Source organism: Mastigoproctus giganteus, chromosome 7 (genome assembly GCF_048544385.1).
Source record: "Mastigoproctus giganteus isolate SK-2022 chromosome 7, ASM4854438v1, whole genome shotgun sequence".
Taxonomy (NCBI): domain Eukaryota; kingdom Metazoa; phylum Arthropoda; class Arachnida; order Uropygi; family Thelyphonidae; genus Mastigoproctus; species Mastigoproctus giganteus.
This window is the reverse complement of record NC_143581.1, coordinates 216,984,307-217,009,028: the sequence shown is the minus strand read 5'-3', so window position 1 is coordinate 217,009,028 and position 24,722 is coordinate 216,984,307. Positions and strand designations below refer to the sequence as shown.

Here is a 24,722-nt window from a genome sequence, read left to right as displayed (position 1 = left end):
AGAGGAGATCTTGTCTGATCCCATCTGATTAGCTACTATGATAAAATGCAAAAAAGTAACTTTGACATTACATACTTAAATTTCAGTAAACCTTTTGACACAGTAAAATTTGTTTCAGATGAAAACTGATGTACAAATTGAGCAACTGGATGCAAGTTACTGCAGTGGATAAAGTGATGGTTGAAGACAGATAGCGGTTATAAAATGGGCAATGCTGTTAGACTAATAACATTTGCAGCAATTGTCTATTAGTCTGTATACCCCCCCCTCTCAAACTAGCAGGTTTTCAACCCATCTGATACTGCCTCAATAACATCAGAAAATATTATTTCATCTGTTCAATTTAAGTGTATCTGAGCCCTGGAAAAACAGCCTCTCCAGTTAACAAGAACAGACCATGCTAGGGAAAAATTCTACCCCACACAATTTCACAAAACCTGTCATGCAATTCCCTTTATAGAGCCAACAAACTTTGGTTTATAGTAACAAGTGAACAAACTGATCATCATTACCTTTGCATAGTCTGCTCATCAATACCTTGGCAGAGTCCACTCATCATTACCTTTGCACAATCCAACAGGAGCCAAATTGAAAGATAAAGCTTTCATCATGTATTCCACCTATCATGCATTGGAAAATTTTCAGCAATTTACACTTCTTGTTATGAAATAATTCTATTCTTGGTATTCAGCATTCACATCATGCACATTTGTAAAGGAGGGAGTCCCCATCCATGCATCAATTCTATTACATCATGAAAACAAGTCAGTATATTAATTCAAAGGACACAATGATGATCTGTAACTTGTCTATATCCTAAACTGTACTTTTTTTGGTGATCTTAAAGTTCAAAGTTGAAGGTGCACAGATGTGGAAACAAGAAAAATTCTTTTTGCAGGATGCTTTGTTGGAATAATTTTTTGGTGGAGTTACAGTTGACCTGCCTTCTTAGGAAGGCAGGTCCTTCTATGCAAAGGAAAAAAATACAACAGCCTAATAATAGTATTCCTTCTAAATTTTATCTCTGCTAACAATAGCCTAATAATAACACACCTGCTAAATATTATGTGCCTTCCATCTAGCAGACACTTTACTATGTGCAATTTGAGAATATATGAATGCATTATTAAATTTTCTTATAGAATTTCATTTTTCAGTATTAGAATTAAAATGGCATTGGTAGTTCCTTGTGCCCATTAGAAACCCTTAAAACACCTGCTAGCGGATACTATCACCTACATTGAAGACCACTACTTAATATATACATGATTCTGATTTTTATCAATCGTTTGCTAAATATACCCATCTTAAAATACTTTTTATTGCTTATTTCAGTAAAAAAAAAAAAAAAAGTCATCAACCAAATTTGGCCATATTAAGAGAACCTACCATAGAAATTAATAGTAAAATTCTTCTTTTCAGGCCCAATATCATCAACTGGAGGCAAATATATTACTTTCATATTATTAATGTCATTTTGAGTGAAAGATGACAGTATTTCTCCTGGATGATCTAAGTGTTCAAGATTGCCTTCTCCTGGGCCAAGTGATTTTGTGATAACATACAAAATATGCTGAGGCAAAATTTCTTGTTGTTCAAGAAATAAATGTGAAGTAGATATAGTTGCAGGATGGTGCTCAAGAACCTATGATTAATAAGAAAAAACTGCATTAGGAGTATTTTATGACAGCAAAAAACAAATACACATAACATAACAGAACAAGTCATATAAAAACTAATTATAATATATAAAAATATAAGCAAAATTTAAAAAAATACAAATATGCTAATTGTTTTTGAATCAAACCAATTCAATATATGAGAGAAATTTAAAAAGTTCCTGGTCTGCCAAAGAGATATAGAATGAAATCTGGAAATCAATCAACTTCTGTTCAACATAGACACATCTAAGAGCTACACTATGCCACAATCAGCATTAGAATTGGAAAATGATGCAAGAAAGCAAGCTTATACAGTATCAGGCCAAAAAAAAAAAAAAAAAAAGACACCTCCCATTTCACCTATTGATTTCCTCCAATAGTTTGAGTAATTCTTCCATGAATTTATTGAAACTATCAGCTTCCACAACAGATGGAAGTTTGATCCAACAATCAACCACCTGCTGGATAAAGGCAAACTTGTGCACATTTATTCTGGAACTGTCCTTCCTCAATTTGAATTTGTGCCCACTCGTGTGTAGTCTGAGAAAGAATCCCATCAGCATTGGGCTTGCTCAATCCATTCAAAGCCTTAAATACTTCAGCCATATAACCTCAAAGATGCCTAGTCTTGAGATGCTGCAATTTAAAGAACTGAAGCCTTTCTTGGTAAAAGCACCCCTTTTTTTCTGCTCACCAATCTCGTTGCCCTTCTCTGCACTCATTCCAGCAGCTCCATATCCTTCCTAAAATGAGGCCTCCAGGTCTGTATGCAGATGGAGCCTGACCATTGCCTTATACCAGCGGTTCCCAACCTTTCTTGACTCACAAACCCCTTTCAACATTATATTTTTTGTTGCGCACTCCTTTCAACACAATATTTTTAATGCGAACCACTAAGCCTATATTCTCTGAAATTATTATTAATATTAATATTAGCCATATGGTGCAAGGAAGCTTGAGGCCATAGGCTGCACCAGCCAAAAAAAAATCCTGAGTTATCCTGAGAGAGAGAGAGAGAGAGAGAGAGAGAGAGAGAGAGAGAGAGAGAGAGAGAGAGAGAGAGAGAGAGAAGTAGAAAGGAATCACCAAATTTGTTATGTTTGTTTGTTATTTGGTTTTTAGGAGCATTAGTAACTAAGGCCATATCGCTCTGGGGATATGCGGTGGTCATTCCCTGACCTTTCCACATTCTCCATATTTGGTGGTCACGGGCTCGAACCCCGGTCTAATCAAGAAGCGTATGCTATACACTGCTGCTCCTGCCCACCTGGCTACGGAGGCATGAATCACCAAGAAAGAGAAGAATGATGATAATCAGCTCAGGATCCTGGGTGTGCCAAACCCATACTCACCAGATATGAGCCCCTGGGGTTGTCATATAATATTACTGAATTTTTATTATACAATATTTCCAGTACTACGTTTTTATAAGCAACATTGCATAATAATAAAAATTATTATTAAGTATTAAGAAGAAGAAATCTTTATTGTACAATAAAGAAACAATACATGACTGCCACGACCAGGGGCTTGACAAGGTTATGGGGTAATATAAAAACATGTATTACAAACAGATGAGAATTAAACTATGACATTAAATTAAACTAAAAATATAATAAAATTATATTTAAATTAAATTATATTTTTTATACTTTGTAAAGCAGTTATATTAATCAGACTGAACTACATTTCGAACAGGCTAAGAGTAGAACTTGCTTCTTTATCCAAATGGTAGCGGAGCATTCTGGTCTCTTCCAAAGCTATTGGTCGTAATTTTTGCCTATCTCTGTTCCCACCTCTGTCAAAACCAGAAGGTTCTGTTGCCACATCAGCCAAAGATAAAACTGACCTGCTAGCTTCCTATTTTTCTTCCAACTCATGTATTGATGATCTCGATAAAAAAACTCACCTCAAATTGTTTCTGGTACTCTCCATTCAGTGGCTCCTCTGGTCTTCCATCATAAGGATGTCAGAAGGATTTTGATGAATCTGATTTAAGAAAGCTCCAGGTCCTAATGATATTTCTCCACTTGTTCTCAAAACCTGTGCCCCTGAACTTAATCCTGTTTTGTGTTCGGCTGTTTTCAGTTTTTATTTCAAAGGTGTTTTTCTTTCTGCTTGGAAATTTGCTCATATCCAACCAGTTCTTAAAAAGGGTGACAAATCCCTCCCATCGAATAACCATCCCACTGCACTTACCATTACTCTTTCTAAAGTAATGTTAAAATCAATTAACTACCAACTCTTAAACTATCTGTAAATCTTTCATCTGATCAATGATCGCCAGTACAGATTCCGTCAATGTGCTTCCACTAGTGATATTCTGGCTTATGTTACCCATCTATGGACAAATTCAATGGAAAAGTTTGGTGAAACTCAAGCCATTGCTCTTGACATTTCAAAGGTTTTTGATCGTGTTTGGCGTAAAAGTCTTCTAAATAAGCTTCCATCCTATGATTTGCCAGCTATTTTTGTAATTGGGTATCCAGTTTTCTCTCTGACTATTTACCGGTGAGGGTAGACAGCTCGGTCTTCTAACTTCTGCACTAATGCTGGTGTTCCCCAAGATTCAGTTCTTTCTTCCACTCTTTTCCTCTTGTATATTAATGACCCTCTTCCACTGACTGGAAATCCTATCCAAAAATTTTGCTGATGATAACACATTACATTCCCTTTCCAGTTTGAGAAACCTTGCCCTGCTCAAACAGTTTCAACTTCTCGAGCATCCATTGCCAAATCCTTAAATGCTGATATCCAGTGGGGCAAAGACAACTTAATTTCAATCCTTCTAAAATTCAGTCCTGTCTTATATCTCGCAAAAAGGATTCTTCTACTCCTATGCTTATCTTCGATTACACTCCGATTTCTAGGCAAGATCTTGGGGATTACCCTGACTTATAATATGCTGGTATAAGACACATTACAAATATTGCTTTGTCTGCATCTAAAAAACTGGATTTTATCTTTCACTCTCAGCAATACTTCTCTTCCAAACAGTTGTTGAGTCTATAGAAATCACAAATCTGGTGTACCAGGGAATACTGTTCCCACATCTGGGGTGGTGCCCCCAAAACTTCTCTCAGGATTCTAGATTCCATTCAAAAGAGGATAGTTAGGTTAATTAATGTCTCATCTGAAACAGTCTCTCCACTCTCTGTCTCATAGACTTTCTGTGTCTGTTGCATGCCTTTTCTATAGATACTTGCATGGGCACTGTTCTTCTGAATTGGCTTCTATAATTCCCGCTCTCTCTCTTTCAAAGCAGTCCGAACACATGCCGCAACCAGTCAACATCCTTTTACTGTCCAATTTCAATCCCACAGAATCAACATTTCTTCTTCCTCATTTATTCATTCAACTTCTGTTTTCTTGAACAACCTTCCTTCATACTTATTTCCTGAAAATTATAATCTACAGAAGTTCAAGTCAACAAGTATCTTCTTTCATCTTTTCAACCTTCAACCCATGCATGGTACTAAGTACTATAGGTTCTAAAAAAAATGTGCCTATACATAACAATGATCCTTGAGAATGAAAAATAATTCATTATGGAAAACATATTTAACATTTTATACTGTAAGATACCCAAGTAATTATAAGGAATTGTGTGAGATGCGGTTTCTTTCTTTGGCAATTCTTTACTTTTTTTATTTAATTTTATTTTAGTTTATTGGTTACTATTAGTTATATTTTTTATTTTACAATAAAATACCTATGTAAATCTAATCGGATGCCATTACAGATATTTTAGTGTGAACCCCCAGGGGTTCGCAAACCACCAATTGGGAACCTCTGCCTTATACAATGGGATAATCACCTCTTTATCCCTGCTACAAAAATACTTGTATGTCACTGACAAAACCCCATAAGCTATACTGGCATTGCACAAAAGTCTGCATTGCACAAAGAACTTCATATCTGACTACACAATTACACCCAGGTCTTTTTTTCATTTTCTACTACTCTGAGTATAGTTACCATATAGTTGGTATGTTATTCTGGGGTTACTTTTTTTATTTTTTTTTATTTTTTTTTTATGTGAACCCCAAACATGAAAGGTATTAGAACCTATAGATCCTATAGAAGAAATAAATGAGGAAGAAGAACCTACTGCTACTCATATACAGTACTTTACATTTATCAATGTTAAACTTCAATTGCCATTTTTCAGCCTACCTCCCTAACTTTTGTAGATCCAGTTAGCATTAGTAGAGGCATTTGATGCAAGAAAGCAAGCTTATGCAGCATCAGCCAAAAAAAAAAAAATAATAATAATAATAATAATTAATAAATAAATAAAAAATAACCACTTCCACTTCACCCCTCTGTTCGTTTGAAATACCTGTCCAGCTGAGCCTTAAACTTATTTAGGCTATCAACTTCCACAACAAGGGATGGAAGTCTATTCCACCAACCAACCACCCGCTGGCTAAAGGCAAATTTCCTCACGTCTATCCTACATCTGTCTTTTCTCAATTTGAATTTATGCCTTCTCAGGTAATTATTTTGAGCAAGAGGAAGAATCCCATCAGCATTGAGCATGCTCAAACCATTCAAGGCTTTATACACCTCTATCAGATCACCTCGCTGGTGCCTAGTCCCCAGACACTGTAATTTGCAAAATTTAAGCCTTTCTTCGTAAGAGCACCCCTTTGTCCCATTCACTAATCTTGTTGCCCTTCTCTGTACTCGTTCCAGCATCTCTACATCCTTCTTGAAATGAGGCCTCCAGACCTGTATACAGTACTCCAGGTGTGGCCTGACCATTGCCTTATACAAGGGAATAATCACCTCCTTATCCCTGCTAGAAAAATTCCTATATATCATCGACAATACACCATGAGCTACTCTTGCAGCCCATCTGCACTGCTCAGAAAACTTCATAACTGCCTGCACAACCACCCCCAGGTCCCTTTCATTCTCTACCACTGTCAGTGTAGTACCACAGAGTTGATACGCTGCTCTGAGGTTGCTGTTTCCCATATGTAGTACTTTACATTTGTCAATGTTAAACTTCATTTGCCACCTCTTAGCCCATCTGCTCAACCTGTCCAGATCCTGTTGCAGTAGCATAGTGTCTGTAGTGTCCTTGACAACCCTGCTAACCTTCGTATCGTCTGCAAACTTGGACATTAAGCTTGATATACCATCATCAATATCATTTATAAATACAGAAAACAATAATGGACCCAATACTGAACCCTGAGGGACTCCACTAATAACATTAGTCCACGATGGGCAGTGTCCATTGATGCAGTTGCAGTAGCATATTGTCATTAATGTCATTAACCACCCTGTCAATCTTTGCATCTTCTGGAAACTGGAATATTAAGTCTGTTATGCCTTTATCAATATCATTAATAAATACAGAATACAATGGTCCCAACACTGAACCCTGAGGGATTCCAATAATAACATTACTCCATGAAGAGCAATGTCCATTTACTACCACTCTATCTTTTCTCAGCCATCCCTTTATCCATAGCAGCAACATGTCCTTAATGCCACATTGTTCCAATTTGTAGAGAAGCTTATGTGCAACAGTATTGAATGCTTTTCTGAAAACCAAGTATACTGATATCAAAATTATTTTTTGCATCCAGTTCTTTTGTGACCACACTGTAGTAACCAGTCAAAATAGTCACACAAGATTTTCCTTAAAAATCTCATGCTGTGTTCGAAATGTAATTGTAGCCTTGTCCAGATGATCCTTCATTATTTCTTCTACCAGTGATTTCATTATTTTCCCTAGAACGTAAGTTAAACTAACAGGTCTGTAATTACTTATGTCACAGTTTGATTCCCCTTTATGAATTGGGAATACATTTGCACATCTCCAGTCTGCGGGGACTTTCCCTGAATCCAGGGATGCTCTTATAATTATGGCTAAGGGTTTGCTTACATCCTTTGCTGCCTCAGTTAATATAACTGAATAGATTCCATCCATCCCAGGTGCCTTTATGTTTAACTTCAACAATTTCTCCTCCACTTGTCTCTTGGTTATTACAATATTAGACCCCTGTTAGATTTTGATAAAATTCTGACATCCCCTTTCTAAAGAATTCCTCATGTGTAATGCAGATGCAAAATAAATATTCAGTTTGTCAGCAACCTGAGAAGGATCATCAACAGTCAAACCATCAATATCAAGTGGATCAATCTGATTCGTCCCCTTTCTTCTAAAGTTTACATAAGTAAAGAAGTCTTTTGCTAGTTTTTTTTTTTTTTTTTTGCATCCTTTGCCAAAGATTCCTTGTAATCTGCCTTCATTTGCCTGACCTTGTTTGTGACTTTATTACAGACTAGATTATATCTACTATAAGCTTCTGTGTCTCCCAATAATTTATAAGCATCCCATGCACTTCTCATCTCTGCCACGAGTTTCATCAGTTCATCTGACATCCATTTAGGCCTATATCTTGAAGAGTATTTCTTGGTTGGTATTAATAGCATTGTAGTAGGTATGATTAATTCCTTGAACACTTCCCTTTTAAAATTTTCCAATGGTAACATCATCAGTTGGTCCTACTGTATAGAATTTAGAAACTGTCTGAGCTCACTAGTCACAATTACTAAAGTGAACCCCCCCCTTTACCCTCAATGGTAATTACATCTTTAAGTAAATCCCAAATCAATACAATGTGATCACTGCCACCTTGTGGTTATTTTTTCTGCAAATTCTTAATTGCATGAATAGTCACTGTTAATAATCATATTAAGAGTATTACTCCCTCTTGTTGCCTTTCTAACATTCTGCTGTAGAAAACAGTCATCCAATAAATCCATAGAAGTCTAGCTAGTCGGTGAGTGACCAACCCACAAGTTCCAGTCAATATCTGGAAAGTTAAAATCCCCCATAATAAGATATTCTGATTTACTGGCCCACTCTATTTCTCTGTACAGCTGTTCGTTGTACTCATCAGGGTCATTAGGCCTATAGCACACACCTACTCTCAGTTTTGCTTTCCCAGTGCTTATGTCATACCAAACTGACTGAACATTACACTGTCAACCCATATCAACCGGATGCACTACTTAGATTTTATGTGCTTATTAACTAAGAGCATAACCCCTCTCCCCCCCCTCTCTCTCTCTCTCTCTCTCTCTCTCTCTCTCTCTCTCTCTCTCTCTCTCTCTCTCCTATCCTATCTGTACTTTCTGTATACTTTGTAATCCCTATATTCAAATTCTGCATCACTTATATCCGAGTGAAACCATGTCTCTGAAATACCAACAATGTCTGCACTTGATGTCTTGATCAGCACTTCAAATTCATTAAATTTATTTACTATACTCCTAGGATTGGTGTAAATGCAAGTATACACATGCACCTGTTCTTAATCTCAGTTACCCTAACACAGACCATATATATATATACTTGTTTTGTGATGACTTCCAGCAGTCCTCGAAATCCCCAGCACCTTGCATTCAAGGCTGCTGCTCATTCCAATAGAAGCAGTGCTAGAATCACTTTCACCTCTGCCTGTGGCTATTGTTAAAAATTACCATCTTTTCCCGATCTCTTACAGAGAACTCAATGTTTTGTTCTATAACTATTCCTTCACCATATGTAAACATCACAATTTATTAATGAGTATCACCCTCTCAAGTGCTGGAAAGATGTAGTAATCCAAACTGACCATATCAGAAGAAAAGGGTGGATATAGCAACAATTTATAACCTAAATCAGTGATTGTTTGTATGGCTACATGAGCCTTTTGATTGGAGCACTGTTATACAGTAAGAGGCTTCTTCTGGAAGTAATCAATAAATGTAACCCCTTTCTTTGTCCTGCTCTTTGAAATTTCTTGTGGTGAAAGATCCTTTGTGATACCACTCCATGGTCTGTTGTTTGGTTTTTGGTTCACAGCCATGAATTCAAATTTTCTCCATGATCAACAAATGGCTGATAAACTTGTTTAAATCTTGGTCAAATTTCACAAAAATTGTCTTTGGAGAATTCACAGGTTATCCAGATCTAAGTTCATCTTTTGTGATTCATAACCTCTTTTAATGTTTTATAATCTCTTTTTGACTAATACTGTATATTTATAGTCCCATGTCTCCATCACATTCTTCTAGATTTGCTTCCAGATGGTCATTTGAAAAAAAAAAAAAGTATTTCACTAATTATTAATTTTGGTAGATGACTTTTTCAAATGTAAAAAAAAAATAATAACATTTAAATATTACTCTTAAAATGAGGTAATAAGCATACAAACGCAAATATTCATAATTTAATATTATTGCATGTAATTTCAGATAATTAAATATATGGCAGGCAAGAAACTTCTCAAAACTTATTTTTGTCTTACATATCAACTTACACCTTAACTTAAGTCTAACATCTTGTGAAAAAAATGTCAATGTTCATTATATGAGTGATAAAATGGCCCATCAATTTTTACTGAAATTTACAGTTCTAATGAATGGGAAGTTGCACATGAGGAAAGGGGGAGCTGCACATTTTGTTTTTCAGGGCAAAAACAATACACCATACTCCATTTAAATGAATCAACTTTGAATAAGATATATCATATACTAGTATTCTTTATGCTAGTTTTTCAGAATACATTAAAAGACAAACATTACTTAGATTAAAATATGGATTACATCAGAAACTGAAAACTAGGTCCTGACAATCATTAATCAAGATATAGATGTGTTACAATAAAGGTAAGAAACTGGGGATTTTTTATGATCATTAGCCATTCTAGATAATACTGATCAACTTGGTGAATGTGATAAATATATTACAGATTTCTCATATTCAACAGTCATTTTATATAATCACTATGCATCAAGGGTAAAAGTATTAAATAATAAGGAAAATTATTCTGGTGATTAATAGTGTTATAGGATAACATGATTATAAAAAAAGATAACAGTCATAAAACTGCCATAAATACAAACAGCAAACATTACAAATACAGGCAGTTTTCCAACTACTGAGAAGCTATATGAAAAACATAGTTGTACACCATTTTTGTTTCCCCAATTTCCAAAAAAAAAGTAATGACTGATATGTAAAAAGAAAATAATAGACTAGTTATATCTTTCTCTGAAAGATCTAAGCTTGCCTAGTTTTAATTTTCATTTATTCTTATATTATATTATATTATTATAAATTCTCTGCCACATGGAAGGTTCATGACAACCAAAACCCAACTGCACTTCTATCTCTTCTTGGCATTTAGCCCTCTCCAATAGCTCTCTCTTCAGCCTACAATACCCGTCAACTTCTATCAAATCATCCAATATTCCAATTCTTGATCTTCTCCCTGACTTCCCTGTCAATTACATCTCTAGCTCTCTTCCCTCTGTACACATCAAATCCAATTTTCTATCTTTTTCCTTATAGCCTTCATCATACATGATTTTCTCCTACCCTTCTCATTTCATCCCTTCAAGCCCTCCCCAGACATCTAAACAAGCTTTAATTCTTATAATAACCTCCTCCTTTAGTTGCCATGTCTCAGCCCCATAAAGTATGATGCTTCATACAAAACATTTAAATAACTTTTTCCTTAACTTTATATCCAGCATTCTCCAGTAAATATCTTATTCCTCTTTTCCCATGCTATCTTACCAATTGCAAATTCTAGTTCTAATTTACTGACTACATCTCTCATCACTTAATAGTCGACTGCCAAGGGATCTGTACTGGTTCACTTATAATACCCTGTTATCATCTGTTTTACCATAAAAAAAAAAATCTCAAAACTGAAGTTTAGTGATTATATAAAATGACTGGTGAATGTGAAAAAAATATACATTCACCAAGTTGACTGGTGATTATACAGAATCACTGGATTAAGTACCTTCACTATATATATATATATAAACCAATTGAAGACTATATTTTTATTCCTTTTCCTTAGATGTTTATTACACGATCTCACATACCTAATAGTTAGTCATATTTTAAAATGAATGGTCATCTCTTACCATCATACCAAGATTTGTAAATGATGTAATTGCTGAATTTGTTTCTGGAGTTGGAAATAAATTAACTTGAAATTTCTGATCCTTGAGTATATTTGGAGGGTGTTCTTTATCAGATACCTAAACAGAAAGAGAACTTATTGACCAAAATTTTTAATTAACTCAACAAAATAGTGAACATTCAAATTAAATCATTTAATAATATAAAAGAAAAAAAAAAAAAAATTATATTTTTGTTGTGTTTTAAAAAACACAACAAAAATATAATTCTCCATATTTATACAGAACATGACCAGTACAACAGATATACTTGCTTCAATCATATTTTATTTGTTGACTGTAATTAGCTAGCAGTGGCCAATGAAATGACATGTAGGTAAAAAAATTCTGCTCATTGTAGTCTAGTTCTGTATGGTGGCATAAATACATAGTCTGGGAATATGTAATCAGTTTCTCCTATAATGTGTTTCCATTAATTCTTCTGGCAGAATGACTGCCCATTATATATATAAAAAGAAACAGAAAACTTTCCTATCAGCAGAATATGGCTGTTGTAAAAACCATCACAAACAAAAATACCAAGAACCAATGAGACACGTGCATCATTATTGTAGACAAAAATAGTGCGATTCTGGAGCAGAGGCAGACTGGGTAAAAAATTCTTACTGGGGAAAACTATAGTGACCTCAGAGTAGTGTTTATAGTCAAAATCACACCGGCAAGTCTTATGGCCAGTCCACCCCTGTTCTGGAGATAACTCTACAAGATATCTAAATCTACTATTTTTTATTATGAAATAATAAAACATAAAACCGTACCCTGCACAACATAAGCTTGAGGACTTTCAGCCATGCACACTGAAATGGTTTATTATTTATTGACACCAAGCACACCCAAAATACATTTTGAGGAAGCCATAACCAATGGCTTCCTCAAGGCACAAGTTGTTTACATGTGGCAGACCTTTCTGTAGCAAGGCTAGGGAGATTTTTTTAATGTTTACATCTATTTAGGGAAAAATGAAACATCAATAAACAAAGAACCCAATGGTTTTGAAAGTGTATCACATTCAATGATTAATTCTACCTTATTTGTTAAAAAAAAAAAAAAAAGCCAGGAAAGAAACATCAACATGACCTGCTGTAATTGGTCTTAACATTTGAATTTGTCTGTAATTAGTTCACAATCTCAGTGAATTCACTATTTTAATCAGTCAACTGAATCTCTAATACAGATCAATTGATAATTAGACATTTGTTACTGAAAGATTGGAATTATTATTTAAGAAAGGTCCAACTAAGAAATTTCATATACCTTGATAAAACCACAGAAAATTTACACAGTCATATGAAGATAACAGTGCACACCTATACAGTAGAGAATACAGAGCAGGATAAATTTAGTTTTGCTATATGCAGGAAGTGAAGAAGAATTTATAGAAAATGTAGAAAAGAAAAGAGGTGAGAAAATTCATCTTTTAAACTTGCTGATCTTTAAAAACTGATACCAGCTACACAAACTAACACAGCAGAAGAATGACAGAAATGGAATCAGTGCATAATTAATCTGGAAATTTTGTACTGGGAAACTGACAGTCTCTGACAATTAAGAAATTGTCACAAGCTCCTCCAAGAGGGAGAACATCTGGTTTGATTAATTTTATATAACTTCAGTGACTAGGAACAAATGATTTAAAATAACTAAGTTACATACTGTACATTATTAATAACTTTGTAATTGTTGCCAGTTGCTTGCATATATTCAATTTCCTACAAGAAAATTTTCTGCCTCAGAAATTACTAGATAAACTATTTTGAAAGGTGTTACTTTTTTGCAAATAAATAAGATGGTATTGAGTTTTATTAAGGTTAACTTCTTTCTCAGCTAAACACTGCATTATGACACCATTTGACTTTATTATATGCCTTTGATAAATATTTCAAATTGGGGGGGGGGGGGACTGAAAACATAAGTGGATAAATTTCCAGAAATCTATAGCTATTGTCATACTTAACGTGTGTCTCTCTCTCTCTGCAAGTTAAAGGTCTATATTGGACACAATGCTGGTCAGCATATTATTTTTTGGACTACATATTTATATGAGTATCACTAGGAATTTTCATAGAGCAGAAGGAGTACAGGTTATTGGTAATTATTCAAATTAGTTTTTAGAACAGTGTAGCTATTTAGGGCAAGAGAAATGTCATTAGTTTTAAAACAGAAGGAAAAGATAGTTCATAAAAAAATAGCTCATGTGGCACTAACCTGCAACCCAATGACATCTGAAGAGCCTGCAGGGTCTAAATTCTGATACCATATATTACCCTTATTAATATCATCTTGGGTGAATGTTGTAACATCATAGGATCCCCAACTATCTCCCAAAAATTCTCTATCTTCAATTTGCAGGTTTTCTGATCCTCTGAACAACTTACCTAAAGTACAGAAAATTTTTTAACCTTCTCAACACTGTGCTCAAAAAAGTACTTAAGTTACTCTGTGGCATATATTAGTATATTCTGTACTGTATGATTTTATAATGAAAAAATGAGATCAAAGAATATTTTTAATGGCTATTAATTATTAAAAAAATGTATAAGACAAAAATATCATATACAAAACATGTACAAGGCATTTCATCTCTCTCTCTCTCTCTCTCTCTCTCTCTCTCTCTCTCTCTCTCTCTCTCTCTCTCTCTCTCTCTCTCTCTCTCTCCATTAGTTTTTTTCTTTTTGTTTTACTAGAATCTGTATTTTCTTAGCAGTTCTCTTTCTTGTTTTTTTTTCCCTCCATCTTTAATATTTTTATCTGCAGCTCTTTCTTATGATTCCCACATTACATTGTCGATGGAAGTCTGTTCCACCTACCAACTACCCGCTAAAGGCAAATTTCCACAAATCTATCCTACATCTGTCTTTTATCAATTTGAATTTATGCCCTCTCAGATGATTATTCTGAGCAAGAGGCAGTATCCCATCAGCATTGAGCATGCTCAAGCCATTCAAGGCTTTGTACACCTCTATCAGATCACCTCGCCGGTGCCTAGTCTCCAGACACTGTAATTTGCAAAACTTAAGCCTTTCTTCGTAAGAGCAACCCTTCGTTCCATTCACTAACCTTGTTGCCCTTCTCTGTACTCATTCCAGCAGCTCTACATCCTTCCTGAAATGAGGCCTCCAGGCCTGTATACAGTACTCAAGGTGTGGCCTGATCATTGCCTTATACAAGTGAATAATCACCTCCTTATCCCTGCTAGAAAAATTCCTGTATATCATCGACAAGACACCATGAGCTACTCTTGCAGCCCATCTGCACTGCTCACACATATCTCTCTAAGAGGTCATTTTTATAATGTAAATTGTATTAGTTACCAATTCAAATCATTAAAACACACTACACTTTCAATGTTATCATATGTTTCGTTATAAGAATAAATTTTGAATGCTTTTGTTGATATTTTTCTAAAGCACATTTCTGGAGGTCACGACCATAAAACAATAAAAACAATTTACACTTTCCGGTTTATTGGGCTTTTATATTAGTGCATATAATTATAAATGGGTAGTAAACTCAATGTTATTGCATTTGCAAAAATACCAATAGCAGGAATTGTGTGGATTTTTTTTTATGGTGAAATGTGTTTCACCTTCACTGCAATCTTCAATCATATAAAAAACAAATAAATTTTCAGAATCTTTTCTTCATTCCTTTTTTTAAGATTTGTAAACTTGTTACTCCACGCAAATTGTGTTAGTTAGTTGCAATTTGTGCGAGACATTAAAAAAAAAAAAAAAAACTACTTATGCATGCTATCATGAAATTTATAATGAAAAGAGGAGAGAAGAGATTATCTTGCAAATGCTTCTTGAAGCATTTCTGAAGACGACGACTCTTTGTGCAACAAAAACAACGAGTGATCAACGAGCATGCATTTGGTCAATGATGATGAAGAATAAACATTTTTTTAACATTTGTAAGTCATAAATAATTTCTTTAAATTATAACTTGCTTGATTTTACAGGCTATGTTTTCAAGAATGGTATTAAGGATAAGTTGCTACAATGGATAAAAGGGTAGTTTAGTGGGAGAAGACAGAGAATGGTAATCAATGGATGCTGTTCTTTGTACACTAATGTTATTAGTGGAGTCCCACAGGGTTCAGTGTTGGGCCCACTGTTGTTGTTTTGTATATTTATCAATAATATTGATGAAGATATATATCAGGCTTAGTGTCGAAGTTTGCAGATATAAAAAGGTTGGCTGTTTGTTCTATGTTTGTTTGTTATTTGGTTTTTAGGAGCATTAGCAACTAAGGCCATATTGCTCCGGGGATATGTGGTGGTCATTCCCTGACCTTTCCATATCCTCCGTATTTGGTGGCTCACGGGCTCGAACCCCGGTCTAATCAAGCAGCATGTGCTACACACTGCTGCTCCTTCCCACCTGGCTATGGAGGCACCACAAAGGTTGGCTGGGTTGTTCATGACAGTAATGACAGTGTGCTACTGCACAGCTTGTTTGCTACAGAAACAGTTTGTTTTTAAACCATAAATTTCACTAACACGTGCTACTGAGATGCCTTGTTCTAATTTCTCAATTAGCTCTAATTTCTCAATTAGCTCTAATTTCTGTGCCACATTTTCTTTTAACTCTGCTATCACTTGATGCGATTTTAAATTGTAAGGACTGCAAAATTATTTAAGAAATAAAGTCACAATTCAGAAATCACAGAAACACTCAGTATACAACCTGAAGCATGATAGCTTGATGCAGACAGACTGAAACAAAGAAAGTCAGTAGACCTGCAGTTTAGTGTCCCGAGTCACATTCAGCTCGTAAGTCACCGCCTGCTCTTATCTGTTATCTGTAATCTGGGAAAACAGCTATTTGAACATGTTTTCAGAAAGAATAAAAAACAATTTCCTGAATTTGATTATAAAAATAAAAGTAGGTAATTATCAAAACAATAATGGAAATAAGTGATTATTACTAATTTTTAATTAATAATAACACTGAAGTTTTGTATAACCTAAAAAAAATAATAGGTACATTACTGTATTATTATTTGTCTGGTCCGTTAAATCTGAAATCCGTTATATTGGGGCCCATTAAATCGAGGGTGTACTGCACACTGTGTGTGAGAGAGAGAGTCGAAAAATGTAAGGTTCCTGATTTTTAAATTTTTTTATTACAAGTAGTTTTCATTGCAGACACATTACTGATAAATACACATCGTTAAAACTATTTTCTGACATACTCATAGTTGCCATACTTGTTCAGGCACGAGTCACAATTGTCGATCAAGTTGCTAAAGCCATAGCAGCAAAGAGACGTATCCAGATGCTTTGGATAACTTTATCTGATAAGAAACACTTCCCTCACAGGTGTCTCTTTAAACACTAAAAAATGGAAGTCAGGCAGAAGTCAAGACTAAAAGAAAGCTGGAAAAGAGAAGATATGGTTGAATGTCCATTCTTGTTTTTGTCCGCTACGCTTATTCAGCCACTGGCAAATTCACAACACCACTTCACATAGTGCACTGATATACATTGTCTCTTGAAATACTGGAAAAAATGGAAGCCAGGCAGAAGTTAGTCAAGACTATAAGGAAGAAGGAGAAGAGAGGATGTGGTTGAATGTCCACTCTTGTTACAGAAGCCGATGCGCCAACAACTACCAAATCAAAAAAAAAAAAAAAAAAACCACTCTTGTTGTTGTCCTTTATTATCATCCTGCCACTGGCAAATTCACAACAACACCTCACATATTGCACTGACACATTAAAGCCATACTCAGCCATGGGTTCCTAGAGGATTTCTACTGATGTGGTGTGCAGAAAGTAGGAATATGTTATAAGCCTAATGACTTGAATGAGTACAAAAAAAATTGTACAGAGAACTAGCGTGTGCTGGTAAAATCAGAATGTCTTATAATGGGAGATTTTAACTTCCTTGATATTGATTGGAACTTGTGGGTTGGTTACTCACACACTAGCAAGACTTTTGTGGATTTATTGGATGATTGTTTTCTGCAGCAGCATGTTCGAGAGGCAACCACAGAGGGTAATACTCTTGATCTGGTTATCAACAGTGATCATTCATGTATTAAGAATTTGCAGATAAAGGAACCACTAAGTGACTAAAGATGTAATTACCACCAGGAGTAAAGGAAAGGGTTTTTATTTCCATAAAAGTGGCTACAGTGATCTCAGACAGTTTTTAAATTCTGTACAGTGGGACCAACTGGTGATATTACTAACAGCAAACTCTAAGTGGGAAGCATTCAAGGAATTAATCGTGGAAACTACTAAAAATTTCATACCTATTAAGAAATATTGTTCAAGGTTTAGGCCTAAATGGTTGTCAAATGAACTAATGAGACTCGTGGCAGAGAAGAAAAATGCATGGGATGCATATAAATTATCAGGAAACACAGAAGCCTAAGGCAGATATAAGCTAGTCTAATCAAGTCACAAAGGAGATTAGGCAAGTGAATGCAGATTACGAGATATCTTTGGCAAAGGATGCTAAGAAAAACAGCAAAGATTTCTTTACTTATATAAACTCTAATCTGAGATAAATCAGATTGGTCCTCTTGATATCGATGGTTCAACTGTTGATGATCCTGCTCAGGTTGCTGAAAAACTGAATGAGTATTTGAAATGAAAGATGCATTGCAGGATCATCTAGACAAGAGTGCAGCAATAATTCAGACACAGCATGAGTTTGTTAAGGGAAAGTCGTGTCTGACAACTTTCATTGGATACTATGATGTGGCTACAAAGGAACTGGATTCAAAAAATAATTTTGATATCATATACTTGGATTTCGGGAAAGCTTTAGACACTGTTGCGCATGGAATGCTACTGTACAAATTGGAGCAGAATGGTATTAAGGGTAAGTTGTTACATGGATAAAAGGGTGGTTGAGTGGGAGAAGACAGATGGTGGTAATCAATGAATGCTGATCTTTGTGACTGATGTTATCAGTTGAGTCCCACAGGGTTGGTGTTGGGCCCACTGTTATTGTTTTGTATATTTTGCAATAATATTGATGAAGGTATATCAGGCTTAGTGTCAAAGTTTGAAGATGATACAAAGGTTGGCAGGGTTGTTAATGACAGTAATGGCAGTGTGCTACTGCAACAGGATCTAGAAATTTTGAGCAGATGGGCTGAGAAGTGGCAACTGAAGTTTAACATTGACAAATGCAAAGTACTGCTATGGGTAGAAGTAACCCCAGAGGAATGTACCAACTGTGTGGTACTACACTTAGGGTGGTAGAAAATGAAAAAGACCTGAGTAATTGTGCAGTTAGATATGAAGTTTTCTGAGCAATGCAGACTGGCTGCCAGAGCAGGTCATGGGATTTTGTCAATGATATACAGGAATTTTGCTAGCAGGGAAAAGCAGGTGATTATCCCTTTGTATAAGGTAATGGTCAGGCCACACCTTGAGTACTGTGTACATGTCTGGAGGCCTCAATTTAGGAAGGATGTAGAGTTGCTTGCGCGTGTACAGAGAAGGGCAACAAGATTGGTGAGAATAACGAAGGTGTCCTCTTACCAAGAGAGGCTTTAAGTTCTGCAAACTGCAGCGGCTGGAGACTAGGCATCTGCAAGGTGATCTGATTGAGGTGTATCAGGCCTTGAACGGGTTGAGCATGCTGAATTCTGATGGGATTCTTCCACTTGCTCAGATTACGAACCTAAGGGGGCATAATTCAAATTGGGGAAAGACAGCTGTAGAATAGATGTGCAGAAATTTGCCTTTAGCCAGCAGGTGGTTAATTGCTAGAACAAACTTCCATCTGTTGTTGTGGAAGTTGATAGCTTAAATAAATTCAAAGAGGAACTGGACAAACTTTTAGAAGGAATGGTTGTGTAAATTTTTTTTTTTTTGGCTGATGCCACATAATCTCATACACTTGCTATCTTGCATTACTTGCCTCTATTACTATTACTAGGGCCACTATTTGTTACTGACAAATACAATATGGAACCTTACTTTCTTACTTCTCGTTGCATATAAAATAGATAAAAATTATACCTGTATTTAAATTTTCAACTCTTGGTGTAACAAAAAATAGAATATCCTTATCCGGAACATTTAATTCCAAAGCATGGAGATATTTTTTGGTTAAACGGAAGGAGCCTCCATTCACTATATTTGCAACTTGGTTCATTGCTAAGACTGGACCTTTTTTCCCCTGAAATTAAAATATACATATAAACACATATGAAATTAAAATAATAATTACCACAAAGTTTGTATAATTTTGCAGTTGTCTTTGAGCAATCACTTTTACAGATTTTTCTTTAAACTTCAAACATGTCACTCACAATAGAAACAAAAATTTCATAGAAAAATAGATAAGAAATCAACTGAATGAATTGTAGAATTTCTTAAGATACTGATTTAGATTGACTCAAATTAATAGCATAGCTTAATTTAAGGTACTCACCTTTTGTATAATCTGCAGCTGATGCTTAAGATAGAATGGATACTAATTTGAATTTAAAATTCAAATTAGTATCCATCCAAACACATTACATGCAGTAACATATGTATCGTTCTTCCTTACCACAGTAATCTTGCTGGACAATTCCATCGAGTATTTGCCGGCACCGATATCCCTCTCACATTTTCCGCATATAATAAACTAGGATCAATGTTTAATTCATATAAAGATACACATAAATACCAAATCAGTGACATGAACAATATTGTTTACTTAATCAAATACCAACAAAACTGCAATGCATGCTATATTGATAGCACCACCTCTAAATACGGCTCCACAACAACATCAAATACACAAGCATATTATCATTACAATAGCGTTAGAACAGGACAATCAAACACAGAACTCACAATCACACTCCTTTAGTTGATTCAGCCATCTCCCATCATTAATTTGAAATCTAGTTTTAAAATTTTTCAGTACGAAGCCCTCATCATAGAATGGTTTCGCCATCATTCTAATTTTAATGTAATAAATGTCAAATTACCCTATAACTTCTCTCCGGTTTGGAATCTCACGCACCTGAGATTCCCACATGTATCAAAGAGCACCACGGGAACACAGAGTCCTTTAAATACGCGTGTTTCACTCTATTCTCACTATTGCCAATTGAAGACATTAACAACGAAAGCTAATTCGTTATGGCTATTGGCCTCCTTGGTTTACAGTTATAGTTCCAATCAATTTTCAACCTTAAATTCTATGACAACCACGGACGAAGATGTGCACTTCTATTTCCTTGTGCACATTTTAACTCTGTTTTCCAAATTAAATTTATCCATATTAATCCCAATTTTAAATTCAAATTAGTATCCATCCTATCTTAAGCATCAACTGCAGATTATACAAAAGGTGAGTACCGTAAAATTAAGCTACGCTATTAATTTGAGTCAATAAGAAATCAACTTAAAACATATTAATAAAGTCAAAATACTCAAATAAAAGTGGAGCAATAGTGCTAATTCTGGAACAGTTTTAAAAAAAGAGTGATAAAGAAAATGATCTAATAGAGTACATACCAAAATAACTAAATTAAAATCATTTACTCTAAATGCACAGAATACTGGAAATGTTTAAAACTTAAAATCTAAAGTATGCTGAAACAGATTCATATATGCATCCCTGTACTAAGGAAAAACTTGAGTTCCAAGTTTTAAAGCATCTGGAACATTTTGTACACTTATGTCAAAATAAAATGTGTGTTTTTTTTTTTTTTTTTTTTTTTTTAGATTCAATATAGTGTTTAGTCTGTATTATTTGCCTATGTTGGACAACATTATTGGTTTATTAATTATATAAATTATTGGATGACTGCTTTCTACATAAGAAAATTAGTGAAGCAACAAGGAAAAGCAATACTCCTCATTTCATTATCAACAGTGATCACAGTGTATTGATGTGCGATTTACCCAAAAATAGAACTACCATTGAGGGTAAAGAAAAGGGATTCTGCTTTGTAGCAGTAACTACAATGGTCTTTGCCAATTTTTAAATTCTTATGGGAAGCACAAAAGCTACTAAGATTTCCAAACCAAGATATACTGTTCAATTATTTAGACCTAAACAGATGACTTGATGAGACTAGTGACAAGGACAAAAAATACATTGGACGATTATAAAAAATTATCGGGGGAAACAAACATATAGTAAGTTTAGTTCCTTTTTTTTTTTTTTTTTTTTTTGTTAGTTGTTGGCACATCGGCTTCTGTGGCCATAATGCTTGTTTGTTGTTTTTTTTTGGTTTTTAGGAGCATTAGCAACTAAGGCCATATTGCTCCGGGATATGCGGTGGTCATTCCCTGACCTTTCCGCATCCTCCATATTTGGTGGCGACGGGCTCGAACCCCGGTCTAATCAAGAAGCGTGTGCCATGCACTGCTGCTCCTTCCCACCTGGCTACGGAGGCGCCTTGGCCATAATGCACCTCCCAAAGTTTTTGCACTACTCTGATCCAAGCCCGAGGCGCAACTTGAACCCGCAACCTTTGGCTTGCCAGGCAGGTACTATACCCACCCGGCTAGCCTGGTCAGCTTATAGTAAGTACAAACTAATCTGCAACTCAGAGACAAAGAGGGTCCAGCAGATTACAAGATATCTTTGACCAGGAATGCAAAGAAAAATAGCAAAAAGTTCTTTGTTTGCATTAACACCAAAATAAAAGAAATTAACCATATTGGTACACTAAATATGAAAGGTATAACCATTAATGATCCTATTCTGGTGAGGAAAAGCTGAATAAATATTTTGCATCCATATTCATTCACGAAGAAGTATTTAGGAATGGGAATACCAAAACTAACCAACTTTTTGCCTTTAGCCAGTGGGTAGTTGGTTGGTGGAACAGACTTCCATCCCTTGTTGTGGAAGTTGATAGCCTAAATAAATTTAAGGCTCGGCTGGACAGGTATTTCGAACGAACAGAGGGGTGAAGTGAAAGGTTTTTTTTTTGGCTGATGCTGCATAAGCTTGCTTTCTTGCATCATATGCCTCTACTAATGCTAAAACTGGGATGCCAGATGATTTTGTGACAATTGAGAGGAAAGTGGAAGGGAAATTGTTGAATCTAAAAGTAAATAGTGCACCTGGAGCTAATAAAATCTATCCAATTATATTAAAAGAAGCAGTAAAAGAGGTAAGTTAACTTTTACTTACCTCTTTTTAGATGTAATTATGAGAGAATCTTTGGGTTAAAGTGAAGTTCCTATGGACTGGAAATGGAAATATCTACCATATTCATAAAGGGGAATCAAAGGGAATGGTGAGTAAATATATACCTGTGAGCTTGACTTGTTTCAGGGAAATTAACTCAGTTAGTGATCAAAGAAGTAAGGCAGGATCTAATATAATTAGGAAATGCATTACTTCTCAATGGGTTCCAGCAAGGTTCCTGAAATGTTACCTAATTGTAGAGTATATTTAGTCAATAATGCTAAATGAACTAAGTTTAAAAAAAAAAAAAACAAAAACCCAAGTGGTTTAAAAGTAGTTACTTTAGAGAGAAAAAAATTAATGCAGGATCATCTTAACAGGAATGAAGTTACATGGCGATTTGTTAAAGGAAGATCTTGTCTAACTAATCTGATTGGTTATTATGATATAGCCACAAAGGAATTGGATGCAAAAAAATAATTATGACTATATATATATATATATATATATATATATATACAAAAAAATATATATATATAATGTGATGTAAAAGTTAGGCAAAAGTAATAAAAATAAATAAATATGAATATGAAGCTATCATTAGAGGCAGCAAATGCACATCCTCCACATGAAGCCTAATTATATCTGATAATTAAAATAAATATGATATTTAAAATAAAAAACATCAGCCAGTAGTACGGCAAAAATACAGAGCGAAAAGAAACGCAAAATAATATAAAATAAACAAACAGGGAAGGGAAAGTAGAGATAATAAGACAAAAAGGTAGTCGATAATCCCCTGTATAATTTAGTCCTTAAATCCAATTAATAAAAACGATGTAAATTTAAAATAATGCCAATTATATATAATTTAGCGGTACCCCCCTCGAAGGTACCAGTTCCAAAAGACGTGAAATATCACCAAAACGGGGTTAAAGAAACTACAAAAACTAAAATATCAAAATAATAGACTGACCATTATGCCTCATATCGACAGAGGACCACGAGGCCAATAATGGTCATGGAATCGCTGCATTTCAATCGTCATACAAATCATCGCAAAGGCGGAAATATCGAAGAACCAAAACACCCTTCCATTCTCCGATAGATCAACCAATGCAGAGGATTTGCATGGCGGTGGTCCTTATGCAGCGAGAAATAATCTATAGAACAGACAGCACTCTTGATCAGAGCCACACCACTGACATAATGCAAGCTTAACCAGCTTATATAATAGAAAGGAAAAAAAAAATATATATTATATATATATTTTTTTTTTTTTTTATGTAAATCGCAAACACAAGCGGTATTAGAACTTATAGTACTTAGTACTGTGCTTGGGATGGAAGTTGAGAAGACAAAAGAAGATATTTGTTGACATTGGACTTGAACTTCTGTAGACTATAATTTTTAGGAAATACATATGACGGAAGGTTGCTCCAGAAAATGGCAGTTGAATGAATAAATGAGGAAGATGAAAAGTTGGTTCTGTGAGTTTGAAGTTGGACAGTAAATGAATGTGGCTGGTGGCGGCATGTGTTCGGACTGTTTTGAAAGAGAGAGTGGGAATTATAGAAGCCAATTCAGAAGAACAGTGCCCATGGAAATATCTTTAGAAGAGGCATACAGCAGAAACAATACATCTATGAGACAGCAAGTGGAGAGACTCTGTTAGACCCAAATCATTAATTAACCTAACTGCCCTCTTCTGAATGGAATCAAGAAGTCTGAGAGAGGTTTTGATGGCACCACCCCAGATGTGCAAACAATATTCCATGGTAGGGCGAATTCGCAATTTGTAGAGTGAACAGCTGTTTGGAAGAAAAGTAATGCCAAGAATGAAAGAGAAAACCAAGTTTTTTAGATGCAGAGGAAGCAATATTTGTAATGTGCTTGTGCCAAGAGAGATTAGAAGTCAGGGAAATCCCCAAAAGAGATATATCAT

At 35.1% G+C, this 24,722-nt stretch overlaps 1 protein-coding gene across 4 annotated transcripts in view; it reads right to left on the bottom strand.

Moving 5' to 3' along the window:
* Positions 1-24,722, bottom strand: part of LOC150083681 (extracellular matrix organizing protein FRAS1-like) — an 866,422-nt gene that overhangs the window by 490,171 nt on the left and 351,529 nt on the right. For all 4 annotated transcript variants that reach the window (XR_016547213.1, XM_090378121.1, XM_090378123.1 and 1 more), the window contains 4 exons: positions 19,654-19,813; positions 13,872-14,041; positions 11,610-11,726; positions 1,390-1,645 (listed from right to left, as the gene is read on the bottom strand). Coding sequence is in view for 3 of the 4 variants with exons in the window: in XM_090378121.1 (XP_090234247.1) it covers positions 1,390-1,645; positions 11,610-11,726; positions 13,872-14,041; positions 19,654-19,813 (703 nt within the window). In the remaining variant the exon portion in view is untranslated. The remainder of the gene's footprint in view (positions 1-1,389; positions 1,646-11,609; positions 11,727-13,871; positions 14,042-19,653; positions 19,814-24,722) is intronic.